General features: G+C 48.9%; 2 protein-coding genes across 8 annotated transcripts in view; one reads left to right on the top strand and one right to left on the bottom strand.

Annotated features, from left to right (window-relative positions):
- Positions 1-9,485, top strand: part of HECTD4 (HECT domain E3 ubiquitin protein ligase 4) — a 76,677-nt gene extending 67,192 nt beyond the window's left edge. For 6 of the 7 annotated variants that reach the window (XM_037375628.1, XM_037375626.1, XM_037375627.1 and 3 more), the window contains 9 exons: positions 35-181; positions 1,356-1,475; positions 1,611-1,766; positions 3,663-3,766; positions 4,739-4,960; positions 5,405-5,571; positions 6,025-6,220; positions 7,019-7,241; positions 7,678-9,485. In XM_037375628.1, the coding sequence (XP_037231525.1) occupies positions 35-181; positions 1,356-1,475; positions 1,611-1,766; positions 3,663-3,766; positions 4,739-4,960; positions 5,405-5,571; positions 6,025-6,220; positions 7,019-7,241; positions 7,678-7,814 (1,472 nt within the window). In that variant the 3' untranslated portion in view covers positions 7,815-9,485. The other variant, XM_037375630.1, reaches the window with a different exon arrangement.
- A 6,865-nt stretch (positions 9,486-16,350) lies between these two features.
- On the bottom strand, positions 16,351-19,512 carry TRAFD1 (TRAF-type zinc finger domain containing 1). The gene is made up of 4 exons (XM_037401641.1): positions 19,492-19,512; positions 18,131-18,367; positions 18,025-18,078; positions 16,351-16,942 (listed from the first exon to the last, which is right to left on the bottom strand). Exons 1-4 carry the CDS (start codon positions 19,510-19,512, stop codon positions 16,466-16,468), a joined length of 789 nt encoding a protein of 262 aa, XP_037257538.1. The 3' UTR covers positions 16,351-16,465.
- Between the last annotated feature and the right edge of the window lie 293 nt (positions 19,513-19,805).

The following is a 19,805-nucleotide window of genomic DNA, read 5'->3' as shown; positions in this document are numbered from 1 at the left end:
ATTTATCTCTCTGACTGGAGGTTTCCCACCACAGATGTTCCTGTTGAAAGCCTACGCCTACGGTTTGCACTGCTTCAGTCTCTCAATACAACGTTGGAGACGTTTTTCTTGCCACTGGTGGAGCTTCGGCAGACTGAGATGTATGCTAGTAGCATTGCTGCGCTGCTGCAGGAGGCCAAAGGTCAGTTTCTGGAGGAATGTGGTTGTGCCCTGAAAGGGTGTGCTATGCACCACATGACATTTTGTAATACATTTTGTCAAAGATATTAATATGTGTATACATGTGACAGAAAGAGAACATGGAGGGGAGAGGGAAAGCGAGTTAGTGAGTGGCTCGGTGCGCTAAGAAAGGCTTATTGGCTTCATTCTCAGCCTGATAAGCTGGCACACGGTCTGAGGTGACAGCCAAAACCAGCATTAACCCAAGGCTGCTTCTCAGTGTGGGAGTTTTTCCTTGTTGTTGGTTTGTTTTTAAGGGTGAGGGGGATTATTCTTGCAAGTAGTTAAAAGATGCTGTGCACCTTTCTTGACTGTGGAGGGAGCTGGCCCATCTTCTGTTTGCAGGTGGCTTTCAAATGTGCCTTTATCTTCTTGGGGGTATCCATAAATTAAAATTCTTTGTTAGTCAACAAGCAGCAGATCAGGTGAAAGTCCCAGGACACGTTGGCATCCTCGTTGTCGAGGATTCTACACTTCTAGAATACACTAGAGTGTATTCTACACTTCTAGTTGTAGAATAAGAGAGATCAAGAAAATACTTACCGTGCATCAGCATTTAAAATCGGCATTTACACGCCTTCATTAGACAGCAAACAAACCCAAGATTTAGGTCATTACATGTCTCAAACTTGTTTTCTTCTGAAGAAGATACAGAATCCACCAAAGGTCCCAGTGTGTGTAAGTAGGTTTTAATATTGGCCCAACTAGGAAAAATACTTGTAAACCCAATATGGGGAAGTGAGGAATGTTCAGAGATTTATCTTTATAGAGCCCGTATTTCTGGTGCAATGTGACAGCCCTATTTTTTATCATGTTTTCTTGCCTTTAGCATTACTGTCAAAACACCTCAGATTTCTGAAAGCTATTTGGCAAGGTGTTTCTGATTTGCAGAGATTCTGGTGGAGTTGCTAGGATCTATTTATATAACACTGGAATTGCGTTCATCAGCGTTCTAACCCAACTCACTTCTTCCAGTACACATTAGTAACAAGTACTTCAAAAAGAAAAAAGTGGATTAGCTGTGTCTTACCTACCTAATGAAGGTGAAATTATGATTTTACCACTGCTCATTAGAGAATTTCAGAAAATAAGAATGTAGAAGGACAGATTAACTATATTGAAATGTGTTTCTTCAGGTTTAATCTTCTATGACACAAAAGTAACTGTGATGAACAGAGTGCTGAATGCCACTGTCCAAAGAACTGCTGATCATGCAGCCCCAGAAATCACCCTGGATCCCTTGGAAATCGTTGGAGGTAGGGAAAACATTTATCCTTCTAAAATCCATTTTAATCCCTTGCAACAAGCTGGATCTGTTCTAACCAGGCTCAGATGCTTACTAATGCAAAATACTATGGGGATATTTTTTTTTCCCTCTTGTTTTTAAATAGGGGAGATCCGTTCTTCAGAAAACTCCTATTTCTGTCAGGCAGCAAGACAGCTGGCCTGTGTGCCATCCTCGCAGCTCTGTGTGAAACTCGCCAGCGGTGGAGACCCTACATACGCTTTCAACATTCGGTTCACAGGGGAGGAGGTTCATGGAACAAGTAAGTTGGGATTGCAGTTACCGGCGTGGGTGACACGGGGTACAGTCATGAGAACTTACTCCAGGTGAAATTCAAGTTTTCACGAGAATGGGGCTCACGTTAACTCGCAGGAGCACTGTGACCTTTGTGGTGGTTGTCGTTTTGCAGATGGAAAAGAATGAAGCTTCCAGGAATGAAGCAAGCCAGATGGTTAATTTTCCTATTTTAGCTAATACAGCAGGAATCATGTGTGCCTGGGCGTGTGACTTTGCTAACTGGAGCAAGTAAATAAAGTAATAATAAGTGGTTTGAAGCATGGGGAGAGCTTTTAGTAAGAGTATCTCTTTAGGTTGCTTTGGTGCTCAGCTGTGGTAAACCCAGACTGTGCTGGTAACAAAGATTATTTTTTAAGTACTCTGTTGTTAGTAATGAGCCGGATAATGCTGCTGTGGTTTTTGTTGTTGAAGTGATGTGAGATTGTATAGCCAATATTTTAAGACACCATTCAGTACTAGTGTAGGATACATTGCCAAACTTAGCTGTCAAGGAATACGCAAGCGTTAACAACCAAAAATGGTTGTACCCAGGCGAGGTGGTTTTGAGGATTGTTTTCAACTTGGCATCAGAAGTACGAACTTCAGCTTGTCTCAGCCAAGCTGAAGAGACAGTGAGTCCAGTAAGGGTTTTGTTGCTTTAAAAGCGGTCCTTAATTTTTGCAGTAAACGGTATTAAATTTGCATGTGTCTCATTTTTGTGAGATGATGTGCAGTATTTCTTGTAATGGTTTTCATAATTTTAACGTGGTGGGTTAAAAGAACAAACAATTAACTGTCCTAGTTTTACCTAACCAGTACAGAGACACTCCTCATGACATAGGAGTACTGCTTCTCAACAGAAAGTGTTGAGCAATAATCTCACTGTATTAAACAAGATTATTATGCCTTCTCTTCTCTTGATGCTATATTTTAATTTGTGAGGCTTTATTTTCTAAGACCTTCTTTACGTGGATGCTTCCCAGCCCTTTCTGGATACTGACTTTCTTTGGGGGTGCTGGCTCCCTTGGATGTGATATGGGTTGCCTGTACTCCAGGAAGAGACTTGATTTAAGCAAGAGCTGAGAAAATGTTGCTTTGCAGATCTGTTGAATAATTGATGGGGCATCAAGGCAAGTATCGACGGTGTGGCAAAGAAGAAAATTGATCGCTGCTATCTAAATTCATGCAGTCTCTGCATACTGCCTGTAGTAGGTCCTTTTTGGAAATTCGTGGGGGTATATGGAGTTAGGGAGGAAAAGCCCCAAATGCACTTCTAATATTGCCAACTAGTGTCATCTATCACATTGCATAAAAGGAAATGTCAGTGTGCACCTATTAGCTCCTTGATGCCTTCTCTCAAGGGGAATTTTTTTCTTTTTAAGGTCTGAGGTGGTTATTGACAGTATCTGTAGAGAGAGAAATGTTACGGCCCCAGCTCAGCGTCTGTAATGATTTCTGATGCGTGGCCTCACTGCTTTTAGCTGTGGAAACGCTCCATTGGTATGAAGACAGCACCATTCATCTTCTAATCAAGTAACGAATTCCATTTGCAGGCCAACTGGTGTAACAAATGTTTGTGCTAGTCTTACCCGTAGTGTGCTGGAAGACAAAGCAGCATTTAAGAATTCAGCAGGAAGCAATTCAGTGAATATTTTTTGCATGTAATTACACTATTTAAATGTGGACTCGCACATGAATAGCAAGCTGGCGTGGCTGGCATCTACCCCACCCTGGTTTAAGCTGCACATCTGTGCAGTCAGAGAGGTTGAGTGTGTAACCGAAGGCGTGAAACGCTGTTTCAAGGAGAACGGCAAATTCTGGATTAGAAGGCAGTGGTGACAAGCCTCAGGGGGCATTTCATGATTTTGCTTCTCTCTTTCAGGTGGATCTTTCCGTCACTTCCTTTGGCAAGTGTGTAAGGAGTTACAGAGCTCCTCGCTCTCCCTTCTCCTGTTGTGCCCAAGCTCTGCGGTCAATAAGAATAAGGTGTGATATCTCAACGCAAGGAATGAAGTTGCTTTTCTCTTTTTGAATGCGTGTGTTTGAACAGGAGTAGAACATGTTCAGTTAGTGATACAGAGAGAAGCCGCAGATCAGTGGCCCCAGTTAGCACGTCTAACCGGGCAGGTCTCAGGTGCCTGATGGAACTGAAAATGCCTGCTGAGGAATCCCTGCTGCGCTTCACATGGTGCTGCAGGTACTTGAGGAAGCAGCCAAGTAGTCGGGACCGCAGAACGCAGCAAAATTAAGACTCCTGGTCAAAGCTTCCTTAGAGTGAATCTGGTTCAGTTGTCTGATTGAGAGGTTGTCGGTGCCAAGGTAATGAAGTCACCTTCTGCTGGTATTACTCCAGGAATGTCCCCAGGAAAGTCAATCACATTGCTAGTAGAAGACGACACTCCATCTGTGCTATTTAATGTGTATTTACTGCCCTCCTATTTTGTGCAGTAGATGTATTGTAGAAACAAGGTAAAGCTTATGGCCCAAAGAATTTACGGTAGCTGAGCTACAGTTCCTTCCTAGGAATATTCACAAGGCAGGAAAACAGGACGTGTCCCTCAACTTACGACCAACTACACGGCAAACCTGGCCTTGCGTATCCACACTGTATTTCAGAAAGCTCCCGCAACTGAACGTCTGAGATGTTGAATGGACAATACAAATACAGCCAAGTCCTGTAAATGCTGATTAAGAGAGCTTTTAAAAGCGGGGCTCTCAGGGAAACCGGTGTTATATTGCTTTCAATCATTAACTGTTAAGATAATGTGCTGTAATATCGCAGTATAATGTATACAGGCTCCGTGCCATGCTTAAGTAAATCCTGTTGTAGCCATCTAAACAGTATTCACCGTGTTCAAATCATTTTTTTCACAAGCCTGTTGACTTATGGCCCTGCAGGGTATGCATCGGTCATTAAACACTGAGTTGTGTGCTCTGTTCTTTTTTTTTTTTCTAAAGGGGAAGTACATTTTGACGCCCAGCCCTATAACCTACGCAGAGGAGCAGTTATTCCATTTCTTTGGGCAGCTCTTGGGTATCGCAATTCGAGCAGATGTTCCTCTGCCACTTGACCTCCTGCCCTCCTTTTGGAAGACCCTGGTAGGAGAGCCACTGGATCCTGACATAGATCTCCAGGAAGCTGACATCCTCACCTACAACTATGTCAAAAAATTTGAAAATGTAAGTAACTTTCTTTCTCTTCCCTCTGTTTTTCAGGGTTTCCTTCAGAAGCCCGTTGTTGTAGTAGCAGGTGACTTTCCCGGCTGCCCCAAATGGTAGTGGTTGGCTCCACAGCCGGCAGGTGGTTTTCATCTGAGCGGGGTCGTGAAGTGGTTTGACTCATTTTGGGTGCAGGGTTTTACCTGCTGATGGCTGGAAAAGCTGCTCGGTCTCCTCTGCTGCCAGGCACAGTGGAATTCAGGTTTCTGAAACGATTCCTGGAACGTGACAGTGCTAAACCAGAAAAGAACCCACCAGAGCCGTTACTGGCTTCCACTGCCCGTGCTGTCTGCAGGGGATAGAACGGGGGCGCTTGGCACGGTGTGGTGGTGCCGTAAAGGTGTCACAAGCGTAACGCGGCACGACGTGCCGGCCGCCAGGTACGAGCCTTGTGTTTGGTGACAGATCAATGACGAGACAGAACTGGAAGCTCTGTGTGCAGAAATTGCTTCTCAGCACCTGGCGACAGAGAGCCCTGACTGCCCGAACAAGCCGTGCTGCAAGTTCACCTACCTGACCATGACCGGGGAAGAAGTGGAGCTTTGTCCCAGGGGCAGGCACATTCCAGTGGGGTAAGTAACAGCTGCCCGGGCAGGCCCTGGCACTGGGCTACATGGGAAAGAAGCATTTCTGGAAGAGTTTTCCAAGCAGCAGGCTCTCCAGAGATAGTTTTGTAACAAGCTGAAGGCTGGAACAATCTGGGAAAGCTTGACATTTGTTGGCAGAATCACTGGTGCTATTTAGTGCCTTTTGTTTGGTGCGGCGTGGTGCTTGTCAGCTGCCTGCGGGCTGCAGCAGAGCTCTTGTGAGGCTGGTGAGAAACGGGCCGGGCTGAGGGGAGGGGAGGAGGCTGGGCACAGGGGAAGTAAATTGGGAAGCATCGGGGAAAAAAAGGGCTTAATGCTCCCTCCTGCTTACTCAGAAGCAGAATCTCCCCGTAAAGCCCTTCTGTATGTGGCGGTGTGGGACAGGGCACGAGGGCTCTTACGCGCTCTCCTTTTTGTCCTGGATCGCTGCCCTTGCAGGTGGGAGAACAAGGACGTGTACGCGACAGCGATCCGCAGCTTGAGGATGCGTGAGCTGCAGACGCCGGAGTGCATGACTGCAGTGCGTGCTGGCCTTGGGTCCATCATTCCCCTGCAGCTCCTGACTACGCTGACCCCTCTAGAGATGGAGCTGAGGACGTGCGGGCTTCCCTACATTAACCTGGAGTTCCTCAAGGTGCAGAGAACTGCAAACCCACCTGTCTGACACAGGGAGGGGATGGGGCCCTCCCATGGGGAAGGCGCTGGGAAGACTCTTCCCCCTTGCAATATCGCCAGGACTTCCATGTGCAAGTACTTGGGCACCCCCCTTTGCCCCCCAGGAAGTGTTGTAAGATTTCACTGGATTCAGGAAATAATAGGAGTGGGACGACTTCTAGAGAGGAGTAATGGATTTACCTTTTACCATCCAGTTTTAAATCTATCTCTGTGTTAATCGATCTCTATTCGATATTTGCCACTTAAGCTAAGGGCTGAAAGAGCCGTCGCCCTTACTTTGAATTGCAGGTAGTTTCTGAAAACCTAAAATTAATCTGTAACAGCCACCTTCTCATCCTAAATGCTTTCATATCATTACCATAAGAATTATGCCATAAAAAGAACTGTTCTTTTGTGCCAGAAGTTGTAGAATATTCTCAGCTGTGGGCGTTTACCGTGGTTTTGTGCGTTCCTTGAACAGCAGCAGCACTGAAGTGCCCCGGTCCTGCGTCTCAAACAAAACAGGGCTGGGCATTCCCTGTGCTGCCGGGGAACGCGCTGGAACGAGCCCGTTACAGAAGCTGATGGGCTAAAAAGATTCAAACCTGCGTATATCGGCACTCTGCTGCGGCTGGAGTTCCTCATGACTTGGGAAAGGCAGGAGAACGGGGGGAGAGGTGTAGGTCCCCTCCCCTTCTGTCCTCTTACGGTCTAAGGGGGGAAGATTTGCGACGGGAGAAGAAAGCAGCCGTGGACATTCTGCTTTTTCTTCCCTTAGGCACACACCATGTACCAGGTGGGCTTGATGGAGACTGATCAGCACATTGAGTTTTTCTGGAGCGCGCTGGAGATGTTCACTCAGGAGGAGCTCTGCAAGTTCATCAAGTTCGCCTGTAACCAGGAGCGAATCCCCTTCACGTGCCCGTGCAAAGACGGGGGTCCCGACACTGCCCACGTCCCGCCGTACCCCATGAAAATCGCACCCCCCGACGGAGCTGCAGGTATGTTCCCCGCTGTCTCCAAAGGCCAAGGAAACCAATTCTGTTCTCAGTGTGGTTTGAGCTTTCAGCTCCCACCCACCCACAATGAAAAGTGTATTTAACGCCCAAAGAATGACGAAAGAGAGGCAGGTCCTTGTGGCTGTAAATAAGAGAGAACTTCTTTTTAAACCTGTAAAACTAAAATTTCAAATCAACGGAAAGCGTTGCCCTCTGGAGACGCTGAGAGGCTTTGCATGGTATTTCTCTCAATGCTTTTAAAATGATGGGACTGCCGGAGAGGCACGGCAGTGCTCCAGGTTCAGGCCAGACGTGACAGGCAGGGATTTTATTTTGGTGCTTCTCAGCAGGTAGAAGCGCGGGGGCAGAAGGCTGGCGGGCAGTCCGGTGAGAAGCGGCAGGCGCGTCACAGACCCCTCTGGCACTTCTTCCCCCGCAGGTTCTCCAGACTCTCGGTACATCCGCGTTGAAACGTGCATGTTCATGATCAAACTTCCTCAGTACTCCTCGCTGGACATCATGCTGGAAAAGCTCCGCTACGCCATCCACTACCGGGAGGATCCGCTCAGCGGCTGAGCGGGAGAAGGGGATGCCCAGAGGTGACTGGATTGTTCTGTGACTCTGCTGACGCTGGAAACCCTTCGATTCACCTAAAAATACCTCCTGTAACACTGTGTGATGAGCTGGAGGTTAATTTATTTTCTGAACTCTTGTTCCCGTTACAATAATTACTGGAAGACTTACATTTTGTATTTGTAGACTTTGTGGTGGACTGGTTATTTTGCTGCCTTGTTTGTGGAATATTTGTAGGATAGTTTAGTAAGGACCAGTTTGTGTATAATTTAATTTTGAAAAACCTTTAAACATGTACATTTCTAATTTTGTAATTTAGAACGATATTACCCATGCGAACACAACAACAGCGAGGGCGTTCTGAGTTGGGGGTGGCGCGGAGGTGAAGGCTGGTGGATCGCTCTCCCCTGAAACATTTTTGAGTACACAAACGGATGAGAATCGGGGGCGGGGATGGGAATCGCTGCGGGGCACCTGCAGGAGCGGAGTGCGGCACCTCTTCTGTCATAGGCAGAGAGCGTGTGGAATTTCTGGCACTTGAGTTTTGGAGCAGGAGGTAGGCTGCCACACTGCATGGTTACGTTTCCACCGTTTTCTTGTAACTTTTTTTTTTTTTTGAAATTATAAGCAAGCACACGGGTAGCTGCCGCAATTAATTTGGGGTTTCAGCTAGACACTTTTGATTAGGAAGATTTATAACTGATAGAACAGTGAAAGGGCCGTAATTCAGTTGGGTTCTCGCCCTAGATGTTCTTGAATGTCTGCTTTGCTTAGTAACAAATAATTATTGTAATTAAAATATTAGCAGAACCAAAATGGCTTCTCTCTGTCCGGTGTAAGATACCACAGTCCAAATGTATAATCTGTGACTCTATCCTATTTCTGAAGAAGCTTTCAGAATAATCGTGTGCGGTTAAACACCTGTAACTCACTTTTTGTACTCAAAAATGATCTTCGAAGAGCAAATTATCCTGGGAGATGTGATGCCCGCAAGGAGGACGAGGTGGGGGGAGGCACAAAGTCACTTGTTTGAAGATAAGCTTCTATTTTGTACGGAGAGATAATAGCAGACTATGGAGAGAGAACAATTCTCTGAAGTTTAACTTTTGTATGTTGTGAAATACGTTCTGGGGTGGTTTCAGAACAACCTGTCGCCACGTGGCAGCTTCCTTTACTGGTGTCTGAGCGGTTGCCCCGCACCGGGCGCATTCGGAAGCGCGGCATTGCTGCGGTCATTGCCTCGAAGTGACACTACCAGGAACTCCCTGTGTGGGAAAGGACCGGAGAGAGCACAGGGAAATCGCCGCTGCGCGGCTCGGTACTACGTGAGAGTTAAGTGCCGGTACTGAGCTACAAGCTTGTTATTTTTCCTTCCAGTGTGCTTAGCGCACGCGGAGCACATGTAAAGGTCTGTGCGGGGGGGAGGGGGTGACTGTACTTTAAGGTTGGTATTCGGTGTTACTTTAGAAGACGGCATACACTGATTTGGCTTGTTGGTGGTCATGGGAATTCAAAAAGCTGTATTTATTGTATATTCTTGTGAATATTGGCAACGATGAGTGTGTGGTACTTGGAAGATAAAATGTGAGTAAGAGAGAAAAGCCTACACAAGTGTGTATATTCTTGTTCTGTGAGCGAATGGGAAAAACAAAAATAAATGTGTGTTCAACAGTTGTAGAGCTAGTTGTTGGCATCCAGAGCCTGCAGCTCCTGCCGTTAGGGAAGCTGTGTTATTACCCGTCTGTCGCGTATTGCCCTTTCCAAGGGCCGGATACAGAATATTCAGAAGAATATTTACTCTTGGGTCTTGTCCATTTCCTGGTAGAAGCGTACCTGTAGCTGAGAAACCACTCGGAGTAAGCGCAAACACACGCGGAGCTGACGGAGACCAAGGGGAAAACTAAGCCGAAGGCGCGGCTGGGAGCCGCTTTGTTCCCGTCTGGGATGCGTGTTCCCAGGCAAGTGCCACAGGGAAGCGCGAAGGAGGTCGGTGGAAGTTTGTGGCGCTGGTGTTGCTGCCAGCAATGCGCTTGGGGGTTGTTCCTGGCCCGTGGATGGCGCGTTTGGTTTGGGTTTCACGCCCCCGTTCCAAGGCCTCGGCGCCTTGGGTGGACTTGCTCCCAGGGGCCGGAGAGCTGGGAATGCCGGTGTTCTCCAAGGCCGGGAGTACGGCTGTGAGTCAGAAAATGCTGCTAATGTCCGTCTTCTTCCAGAGAGCACGTCCGAGTGGGACATATCTGCGTCTTGGCCCTGAAAGGCGTGCTGTAGAGTTACTCAATACATATTTATTACAATGAATTATTTATGATTACAAATAACACAAACTTTGAGTCGATGCTGTTTACACCTCGCTGTGTAAATGAAGCTTCTTATCCTGGAGGAATGTCACACCGGTAAATACCCTTCACCGGCTGGTTTGCTCGGAGGGATGGTCTGAGCCCTGCAAGAGGAGGAGCTGGGGCGGGGAGGGCACTGGCTTTTTGTTGCGTTGGTTGGTCAGTTGTTTGGGTTTTTTTTAATGCCCCTAGAAAGGAAGCGCTGCAGCGGTTCGCCTGTAGCTCAAATGGCCTTTTAATTAAAGCTTTTCTAATCATCATCACTTCCTTGTGCTTTACATGACTTACATGACTTGACATTGTCTGTAATCGGCTTGTTTGTCAAAGAGATTGGTTTGTGATTATTTCTTTTTTTTTTTTTAAACTATCTATTCATTCAGAATGTAAAATTATACTAAACAATGGCAGAACGCTGGAGCTGGCTTGGTGTGTGTCCGTCTCGGTACCGTTCGCAGCATTAACCTGTTAAGTGCTCTTGGCCATGGAGTGTAACTTGCATAAAGGAGATTCTTGACATCCCTTGAGATGTATCGTGTCCTTCTTTGGGGCTGGAAAGAATTAACTCCTGGGCTGCTGCAGCTGCGCTGGTGCAGGGGAACGGAGCTGCTGGAAACAACGCTGCAGACTGTCTGCTTTTGAATCCCGCTTTTGGGGGTTAATACCCTTGTATTTACTTGGCAGAGAAATTAAATATTTTGTACCAAATGGAGAGCAAGCACAATGCTAACATCTCTCTTGATGGAGAGAGCACGGGATTTCTCATGCCTGAGGAATAATGCCGCTAAGCCACGCTGTCAGCTCGTGTTCATCCTAGCGATTCCTGAGCCAAGGCATCCCGCTCCCTTCCACAGCCCAGGAGAGCCAGCTTAGCTTCCCTTCTTGCCGTAGCAGTTTTCCCCAGGAAACTTCCCAGCGCAAGGTTGGTTGCGACCTGGTTTTAAATCTTTCTTCTGCTTCGCTTGTATAAATAGAGGCTTACATTTGGTGGAAGCATCCGTCAAATGTCTTTGTTTTAGAAGCAGGATCACCTCGGCCGCTGTGCGTGAGCCTTCCATGGGCCAGTGCCAGCAGCAGGGACAAGGCCTCTGGGAACAGCCCTGCCCTAGGAGGGGGATTGGCTGATTAGCCCTGCTCATGCCACCTGCTGTGCCCGGTTCATTAGGTACCCATGGTCATTCTCCAAGGCCTGCCTGCTCCAGCTGTTACCTTCCCCATTCCCGAAGCACAGGGTGAATAACTGCGCTCCTGAAGGGAATTAGCAAAGGCTTCAAGCCGGTGCCAGCAGCAGGACACCAATGAACGAGGCCCGTGGCCCGTCATTCTGGGCTCTCGCGAGCCCTGGGCTGGGAACTTGCCTGCAGATAATGTTTGCGATCTCACATCACTTCAGCAAATAGGTTTGTACCTCACCGTGTTTGGAGAAAACATTTACCTCTATTTAGAATGTGAACTTTTGCATACTACATGAGTCTATACTACTAACGAGTGTCCCCAGGGGCAGCCCCGGCTCAGAGCTTATCCCCGGCTGCCGCCATCCCCCTCTCCATGTCCTGGGCACACAGGTGACCCCCGAGGACACGCGGCAGAGGTGCAGACTCCCCATCCCCACGAGGTGCCGGTGGCTTTGCTGGGCCGGGCCCTGGGGGGGTTCAGCTGCCAGGGCTGCGGCGGTGCCCCAGCGCCAGCCCGGCACCTTCCCACTGGCCTCCATCCCGCATCCCGCTGCGCCTCGGGCGTGCTCCAGCTGCTGGCCAAGGAGGCTGGCCTCCCGCAAGCGGGGGGCTCTGGACACCCCTCTGCGGCACGCGGCTCTGGGGGGCCTCACTCTGCTCGAGACTGAGTGGCACAAGGGGCTCAAAGCTCAGGGGGTCAGAAATGCTGCGTCAGGGGGTATCACAAAGAGCCAGCACAGAAACACAGCCCAGGGGGGTTTCAGGGTCACGGGGGGGGCCGCTGGCGTGGGGTGCTACTGGTATAGATCATAGGAGTGAAAACCTGTCGCATACTTGAACACCCTAAAAGTACCTGTATATATCGTGATCACTGCCTGTAGCCGCCTATGCCTATAGCCAGCTGTAACTATAACTGCCTATAAGGATCTGAATTTGTAGAAACTCAATGACATGGCAATAGAGGAATTCTCTTACGCTAAAATAAATAACTTATTTATTTGTAAATAAAAATACAGAAACTTAACGACATGACAATATAGGAATGTTCTTATGCTAAAAGAAATAACTTCTACTTCATGGAATTGGTCCACAGAGGGCCGAACATTGCTTATTGGTTGCTGGGTCTGTCCCCCTGTGGCTGTGAAGCTGCCTGGCTCCTGGTCATCAGCTAAAGGGAAAGGGAGAAAGAACAAGTGAAAATGCTGTTTGCAAAGAGTCCCTGAGCAGAAGCGACTGATAAGAGCCTCGCTGGTGCAGGAAGGGCTGTAACATCAGCTCATGCTCCTGGCCCAAGCACCAAGAGGAGCAGCAGGGCAGGCGCTGCCCTCTCTTCCCAGCCAGCCCCGCTCAGGATGAGCCCAGCGTGCAGCGAGCCCACAGTGTGTCAGCCCTCAGCGCTTCATGCCGCCCGTGCGCCGGCAGAGCCCAGCGCTGCCTGCCAAGCGCTCCGCAATGGAGGCGTCCCGTTGTGCACCCGATGCGGGAGCGACGCCACGCGCTCTGCTCTGCCTGGCTGCCTCACCTCTGGCTCCAGCGCCTCCAGCCATATGGAGCAGCCCGTGTTTCTCCTTCGCTGCTGGTGCTGTCAAGGATGGAGAGGGATGCTTTCAGAGGAAGCCAGCCCACCCACGTCAGCGCTCTCACTGCTAACTGAGCACAGGTCCTTCACACCAGGGAGACTTTGCGGGGGCTGGGAGGAAGCTTCTCCTGAGCCCTGACCCACTTCTTTTGGAGCAGAACCACCAGATTGTACTCAAAGAGCAGAGAGGAAAGCTCAGGTGAGAGCGCTGCCTTGGACAGGGACCAAGGCGCTCTGCGACACTGTCTCCCAGGGACCCTTTTGCCCGTTCTACTTGGCTATAAAAGTCTATGTTTGCTGTTTGACACGCGGATAAGCACCAGCCACGTTACATGGAGTGACACCCTTTCAGCTGCAGGCACACATGAGGGCACCCAGGTTTGCAGCGCAAGGGGACAAGGCGGAGGACTGAAATGCATTTGTCACTGCCGCCGCTGCTGGGTCGCTGCCGCCTGAAGACGCGAGTGCGCCAGGCTGAGGCTGCGCCCCTGCTCCCAGCAGAGCAAAACTTGTTCCTGCAGCGCCGCCGGCCCCTCACCCTTCGGGGCAGCCCCGGCGCGGCTGCCTGGAACGGAAGGCAGAGGTGTTACCTTGGCTGGCTCGGAGAGTATCTCAACGGGCTGGATGAGGGGTTCTGAGCGGGAGCGCTTGGCAGGCCTCTGAGGGGATGGTGAGCACCTTCACGTCCACACGCCCCTCTCTTCCTTGCTCTGCCCCTCTTGCCAGCCGCCTTCTTTCTGGCCTTGCCTCTGGAGGTGGGAGCGGGCAGCCGTCTCTTTGGCACCTGGGCCTCTTCAGCAGGAGGTCCAGGCTCCTGCTTCATGCAGCGACCTGTGCACCAAGGAGAAACATCTCCTGAGATGACACAAACACAGCGCTTCACAGGAACAGTCAATGCAGCCGGAGAGATTCAAGACCATTCAGGTAACAAAAGTAGAGCCAACTGCCATTCCAGCAGCGTACAGCTTTGTAACCAAGATCTTTGAGGATACTGAGTTCTAAGGATTTCATCTTTCTTGCATAAAACTAGACCAATGGTGGAGGATTGAAGATTTTAAAATTCTGGAGACAGAACAGGGTAACAACATCTACTCAGCTTGGAACGCCCAGTGTTCCTGCAACGTAAAGGAAAACCGTGTGTGTGTCTGTGTTTTGCCCATACCTTGACACTTGCTTCGTGTCCAGGGCTCTGGTGATTCTTCTCTGCCTTTTGGCTTCAGGAGGCATCGTCCCAGCAGCAGGGGCACCACACAGTCGAGCTAAAGCAAAACAGACGTTTGACTGTTTCCATGACAGTTCATTCAGACTTATCCCATAAAAGCACTGCAGAGCGTCCCCCCTCAGCAAGGTGAAGGTTAGTAGGGAACTGTTTGTTCGGAAGAGGTAGGTATCGTTTGCTGACATGCATTTGCTCTTACCCAGAGCTTAGGAAGAATGACTGGCTATCACAGGACCTGAGCAAAACTGGACCTGAACCTGTCCTGCTGAACAGAACCACCCCGTAGCTGGGGCCTTGCCGCCAGCCAGCCAACAACCCTACCTGCTCCTGTTCATGCTTGTGCCTCTCACACCTACACATGACCCTGGAAAGCCAGTGCCAAGCATGGGGAAAGCAGCCCTAGAGTCCTGTCAGGGTAGCTCTGATCAGGTTCCTGATATTGGCCTGCTAAGTGGCATCTTAAAAACCAAATGCAAAGACAAAAATCAGTTTAACAGTGATTTCCAAGTCATGCTGCCCACAGAAGTGCCCCTCTTGGCTATCCTTGTTTAACGTCATGTTTTCCTGCCGGTTAATTGCATCGAGGAATAACAAAAGGAGACGACAGAAACCCACAAAACAAAAATAGGAACTAGAAAGGAAAGCATCTGTTATCTTTGTGATAAAGTCGTCTTCCACCGCACAGCTGCCATAGGAGGTGGATGGGACTTGTCCTTCCTGTCAGCAGACCATTTAAACACGTGGTAAGCTATAAAATTTTATCAGATCTCATTTCTATTCATACTGACTTTACTATCACCTAGGACAGGAAAGGCCCAGAAGAACCAACCAGCAAAATACAACGTCACTAGTTAGGACTGTAAGAATGCAAAAGAGCCGTGAAAGAGAAAATGAGCGAGCGTAGCGTTTTCCTAGCTTCTCTGTCCTAGCAGCGAAGCCCAGAGGACTGCCTCTTCCGCGGGCACCCCCCTCCCCGACTCTGCTCTTTAGGTGTACGGAAGCATTAAAGCACCAAGCGGTCTAGTTGGTACCTGTCCAGTGTTCTTGAACAGCAGTAACAGCTTCAGCAGCACCAAGACCTGGTGTTCTTTCCATAGCAGAAATACCAGGCAGCAATATCGAGAAGCGTCTGAATCCCCTGCTGAGCGCTGTGCGGCACTCAGCACTTCATAAACCCACCGCTCCTCACTTAGGCTGAGCTCCCGATAGAGTCACGTCCTTAACCTTTCTCTCTCTCTCTTCACGTCTACCCTGCGAGACATTCCTCCATCTCCTAGATGGACAGCCTGCGTTGTCTCCTTCCCCTCTTACCTACACAGGTTACACGCCTCTGCTCCTCTCCCACCTGAGCTGTGAGCCATACATCCTGGTTTCAACATCACTCGGATGTGCAAGGCAAACATTTCTGTTGTGCAATTCCAGGGCCTTTTGTTTAGTTTGCATTACGAGAGCTTTCAAAATCATTACTTGTCAGTAGGTAATACAAGGAGATACTAAACCTCATGATCCATCCGCTCACAGATGGGGTACTGCAAGTCACAACATGGGCAGGGCAGGGTGACGGGCTCATCATCTGCAAAGCAAAGCAGAGTTACATCCCCTACCAGAGAGAAGTCTGGCGCAGTTGGATCCCTACGCAACAGGCTGCTGTTCTGTGTCACAGGACGGCAACCTGAGCTCACACTAAGGCAACAGTTACTCTAGTCACACTTGCTGAATTCATTCCACATCAGCAAATCCACGCCATCCAGCGTGAGAGCAGTGTTTTGGGATCCAAGTTAAAGGCAGTGGTCTGCTAAAAAAGCCCACGACTGCCTTCAATAAATCCTTTAGCACCATTTCTCCTTTCACAACCAGCTGACGCTTCATGTCTGCCCCACTGATAATAGTCTCAGCGATGTCCGGGACGTCACTGCAGAGATGCGCAGTGCTACAGACGTGACCCCACATCCAGATCTTACCTACCCTGCTGCTTAACCGAGGAGGAGCGCAGCTGCCGCACAACCCCAGGCAGAATGTGCCGCGAGCAAACAACTCCCGCTTTCATTGCGAAGCTCGATACTTTGAGACAAAAGAATCGGCAGTGGCCTGGGCTCTCACCCCAGGGACCTCAGCAGTCCTCTGTGTAGCTGGCTTATACCTTTGCAGTTCTGTTCCACGGGAAAATCAGCCCACTCCCAGTGGCTCTGGAGCTGTCATTACCCAGTGTTTTCCCAGAAAGAATTAAAAACCCTTGCGCTTGGATCGGCTGCCAAATGTCCAATATGAAGCTGGTTATTACTCATCTCTGCACCTCACCTCGCCTCTAATTTCTTTGTGCTGCTGAAACATTGCTTCTGCTAATGTCCTTAAGGGGTGTCCCCTACACAGCTGCTATAAATCTGCTTTTCTAGCCCCTTGGGCATTCCCCACAAAGGCCCAGCATAGTTACCTGTTCCTGATTCGCTTGCACTGTACCAAAGGTCTTGCCAATATGCATCCTCATCTTCATCCGTGAAGTCAGATGGTGCACTTCCTTGGGTTTGTATCCCTTCTAGCCCACAGACCTGAGGATGTTCTTTCAGGTCTCTCACCAATATGTAGCGGTGGCAGTTCTCACACTTCTCTGTCCGTGTTCCACAGTAAAGCTCATGGTTAACCATGGCTTTCAAAGGTAGTTGTATTTCACAATAAGGGCATAGGACGAGTCGGAGAAGGCACACGAACGCCTGGAAAAAGAACAAGGGATTATTCTTCACATATGGAAGGATGAGGCAAAGGTGGAGGGAGGTTCTCCATTTGCTGAAGAGCTGAGCGGTCCATTGTTTCTTTAGCCAGTTCCAAAGCTACGCTAAAGGATAGCCTGGAATAAGATAGTATGTGAGAAATGTGAAGACCAGCAGGCTATGTAACCTGTGTAGTCATAAACACGCCAGCTGAAGCACTCCGAAGACTCAGGACATTACTTTAATATCTGTCATACTTGGACAGCAGATTCCTTCCCACTGCGCTTCTTGAAGATAGCTTTCAGGGACAGTCTCAAAACCCAGTCCTGATCCCATTGCACTGAGCACTGCTAAAAAACATCTCCGTGTGTGTTCTGCGAGGGAACAGATTTACAGCTCACTTACTACTCGGCAAGAATTGCTTGCCTATGTCCTTCACCCGCGACTGCGCGACTGAATGACGGTAAGTTGCCCTTCCAGAGGGGTTACAGAGAGATGAAAGCCCTGTTAGAATAGCAGATGCTGCAAGAATATGTCATCATTTGCTTTACAGGCAAAACTAGAACCACTACACACAAACGTGCAGGATGAAGTGCTTCCAGGGTTTTGAACTGGTCATTTCTTCACCGTTTGAAAATCCTTTGTTTGTCAGCAATAAGCAGGCTTAGGTGGCACTTGCAGAGCTGTCTGCAAGGGGGGGCCATAGGAAGGGAAGGGGCTGACATTGATTACAAGATTGCCTGTGACGGCAGCCAACTGGAGTCAGAAATTAAAAAAATCCCCGTTGATTTTACAAACTATTTTCAAAGTCTGTTGGACATTATGACTTATTAAAACTCACATAACGACTGCAGCAGTCAGAAATGCATCATGTGAAAGGAATTGAAGAAGTGGAGTTCATCATATTCTGTGTTTCTGAAACAGTGCACCATTTTTCATCTTAATCACTAACAAGGACAAAATCATCAATTACTGCAGATAACCCTTGGATATGAAGACTTGAGCAGGCTCCACTGCTTGAAGGCAGTTTCCAACCCCCTTCTCTCAGAGGGTATGAATTTAGAGAGCACGGTTCAATAAAAAAGGTGCATCAATCACAGTTTGGAGTCCAGCTCCTGGCTGACAGAAAGGCTCTGGAATCAGTGCTTAGAAGTACCATAGTGTAGCTTCAAAACATCTAACATCAATTGATGTTCACCAACCTTGTGGTCCTCCAAGTGTCGGTTTTCCATCTTCATCTGACACTTGCAGGTAACCTACAATAAACAGACCTCATTAGATTAATTGCCACAGAGGACAGCAGTTTTAGAGGAGAAGTGCGTTTCTCACCTCCATGTGCTCAGATGCAAAATGGTTCTTCATTTCCGACTTCGGGATGTATTCCTTGCAGTACTGGCACGCTGCAAGAAACCTGCTGCAGTGGACTTCATGAATTGTGAAGTTAGAGGCAGGGATATCCTTGTTGCTATAAGAAACATCACAGAGGTTACTTTGCAGAAAATACACTGACCACAGTTGCAAGCAGTTTTTCACAACACAAAAATCCTAAGAAAGCTTTTGATGAATTCATGGTTTAGAGAACCGAGGAACTAAAGAGCAAGGCAAGCCCAGCCAGGCCTCCACATTCCTTCATAGGTGGGATATTAACGCCTATAGCATGCAAAGGTCACAATGTTCACACTACTTGGAGATAAAATCAAGGTGGATGGATTTCATTATGAGAAAAGCAAATTTTGCAGCATAAGTTATCACCAGGTTCAAGGTGATGAACTAATTAATAAACTCATCTGAGAAGATCACAGTTTCTTCCTGAAACTAACCGGGCTATGAGAGGTCGAACAGTGCTCTGCTCGGAAAAACTACAGAACAGACCCTCTTGGGCCAGATTTGCTCAGTGAATGATAGCAGTAGCCATCTTACTCTGGAGCCAAAACTTCTCCGTCCACCCCCTTCCCAAAAGACTCATTTTCCTATCTGGAGGACAAGGCAAGGCTTACAAACAGAGAAGATCCAAAAAGAACTGAGGCACTCTGAGCTTCGCCCTTGTTCCTGCCTCAGGCAGGTAGCATCCTTTCTAGACGATGCTCCCCAGACTAAAGCACAACTCAGAACACCAACATTAGTTCTATAACCTATTGTGCCTTCCCATGTCACCAAGGAGAAAACCAGCAGAGCCGTTCAGTTTTCTCCTTGGCCAGATCCCGAGCAGGCAACAGCCTGGCAAAGCAGCAAAGTCCAACAGCAGCATCTCAACTGCACGTACTCAGCTGCTTGCAAACCAGCCGGGCTGATGCTGCCAGAAACTGCTTGGAGTCCCACGTCCCTTTGGGAAAAAAAAGGGAATGTCTTTAGTTGCTTGTACTCAGGAGGTAACTTCTGAGCTGGCATCGCTGTCGGTGGATGTATTACCGACACCGGTGTGGCTGGGAAAAGGGAACTGTCATCAGAGAGAAACAGGAGGTGCCTCCTGGTTCTGTTTTCACATCCCGCCTTCTGCCACATGGCTGCTGAATGGGAACTTGGGACCACGGAGTTCACGTGTGCCTTGCTGAAAACCAAGTCTTTATTTCTACCAAATACTTTGGTTCCTGCCTACGTGCTCAAGTCAGAAACTTGAGTCAAGGGTGAGCAGGTTGTCAGGCCCTGACACGGCAGAACAACACGCCAACCGTTTGTAATGAAGGGGGCATGTTCGTTAGTGAGCTGTCCCTCCCAGCCCGTGGCACATGTCAAGGGGATACGTATGGATGTGTGTGCAGTGGTGGCTCCCGGAGACCCCTGGCAGCCTCCGCTGCGTCTCTTACCAGTGGCCGCACCGCAGCGTTGCCGCCTGGCTACCGGCAGCCGAGGGCATGGCTGTGTCCGGGGTCGGAGAGCCGGGTTCCTCCTGCTGCCTCGGCCCCGGGCCTCCCTGGCCGAGGGAGGGGGGGGATAGGGAGGAAGGTAGATGGGGAGGAAGGTAGATGGGGAGGGAGGGAGGGAG

Source organism: Falco rusticolus, chromosome 1, assembly GCF_015220075.1.
Source record: "Falco rusticolus isolate bFalRus1 chromosome 1, bFalRus1.pri, whole genome shotgun sequence".
NCBI classification, from domain to species: Eukaryota; Metazoa; Chordata; class Aves; order Falconiformes; family Falconidae; genus Falco; species Falco rusticolus.
Note: the sequence above shows the minus strand (reverse complement) of the source record. Positions and strands in the feature narration are given on the sequence as shown.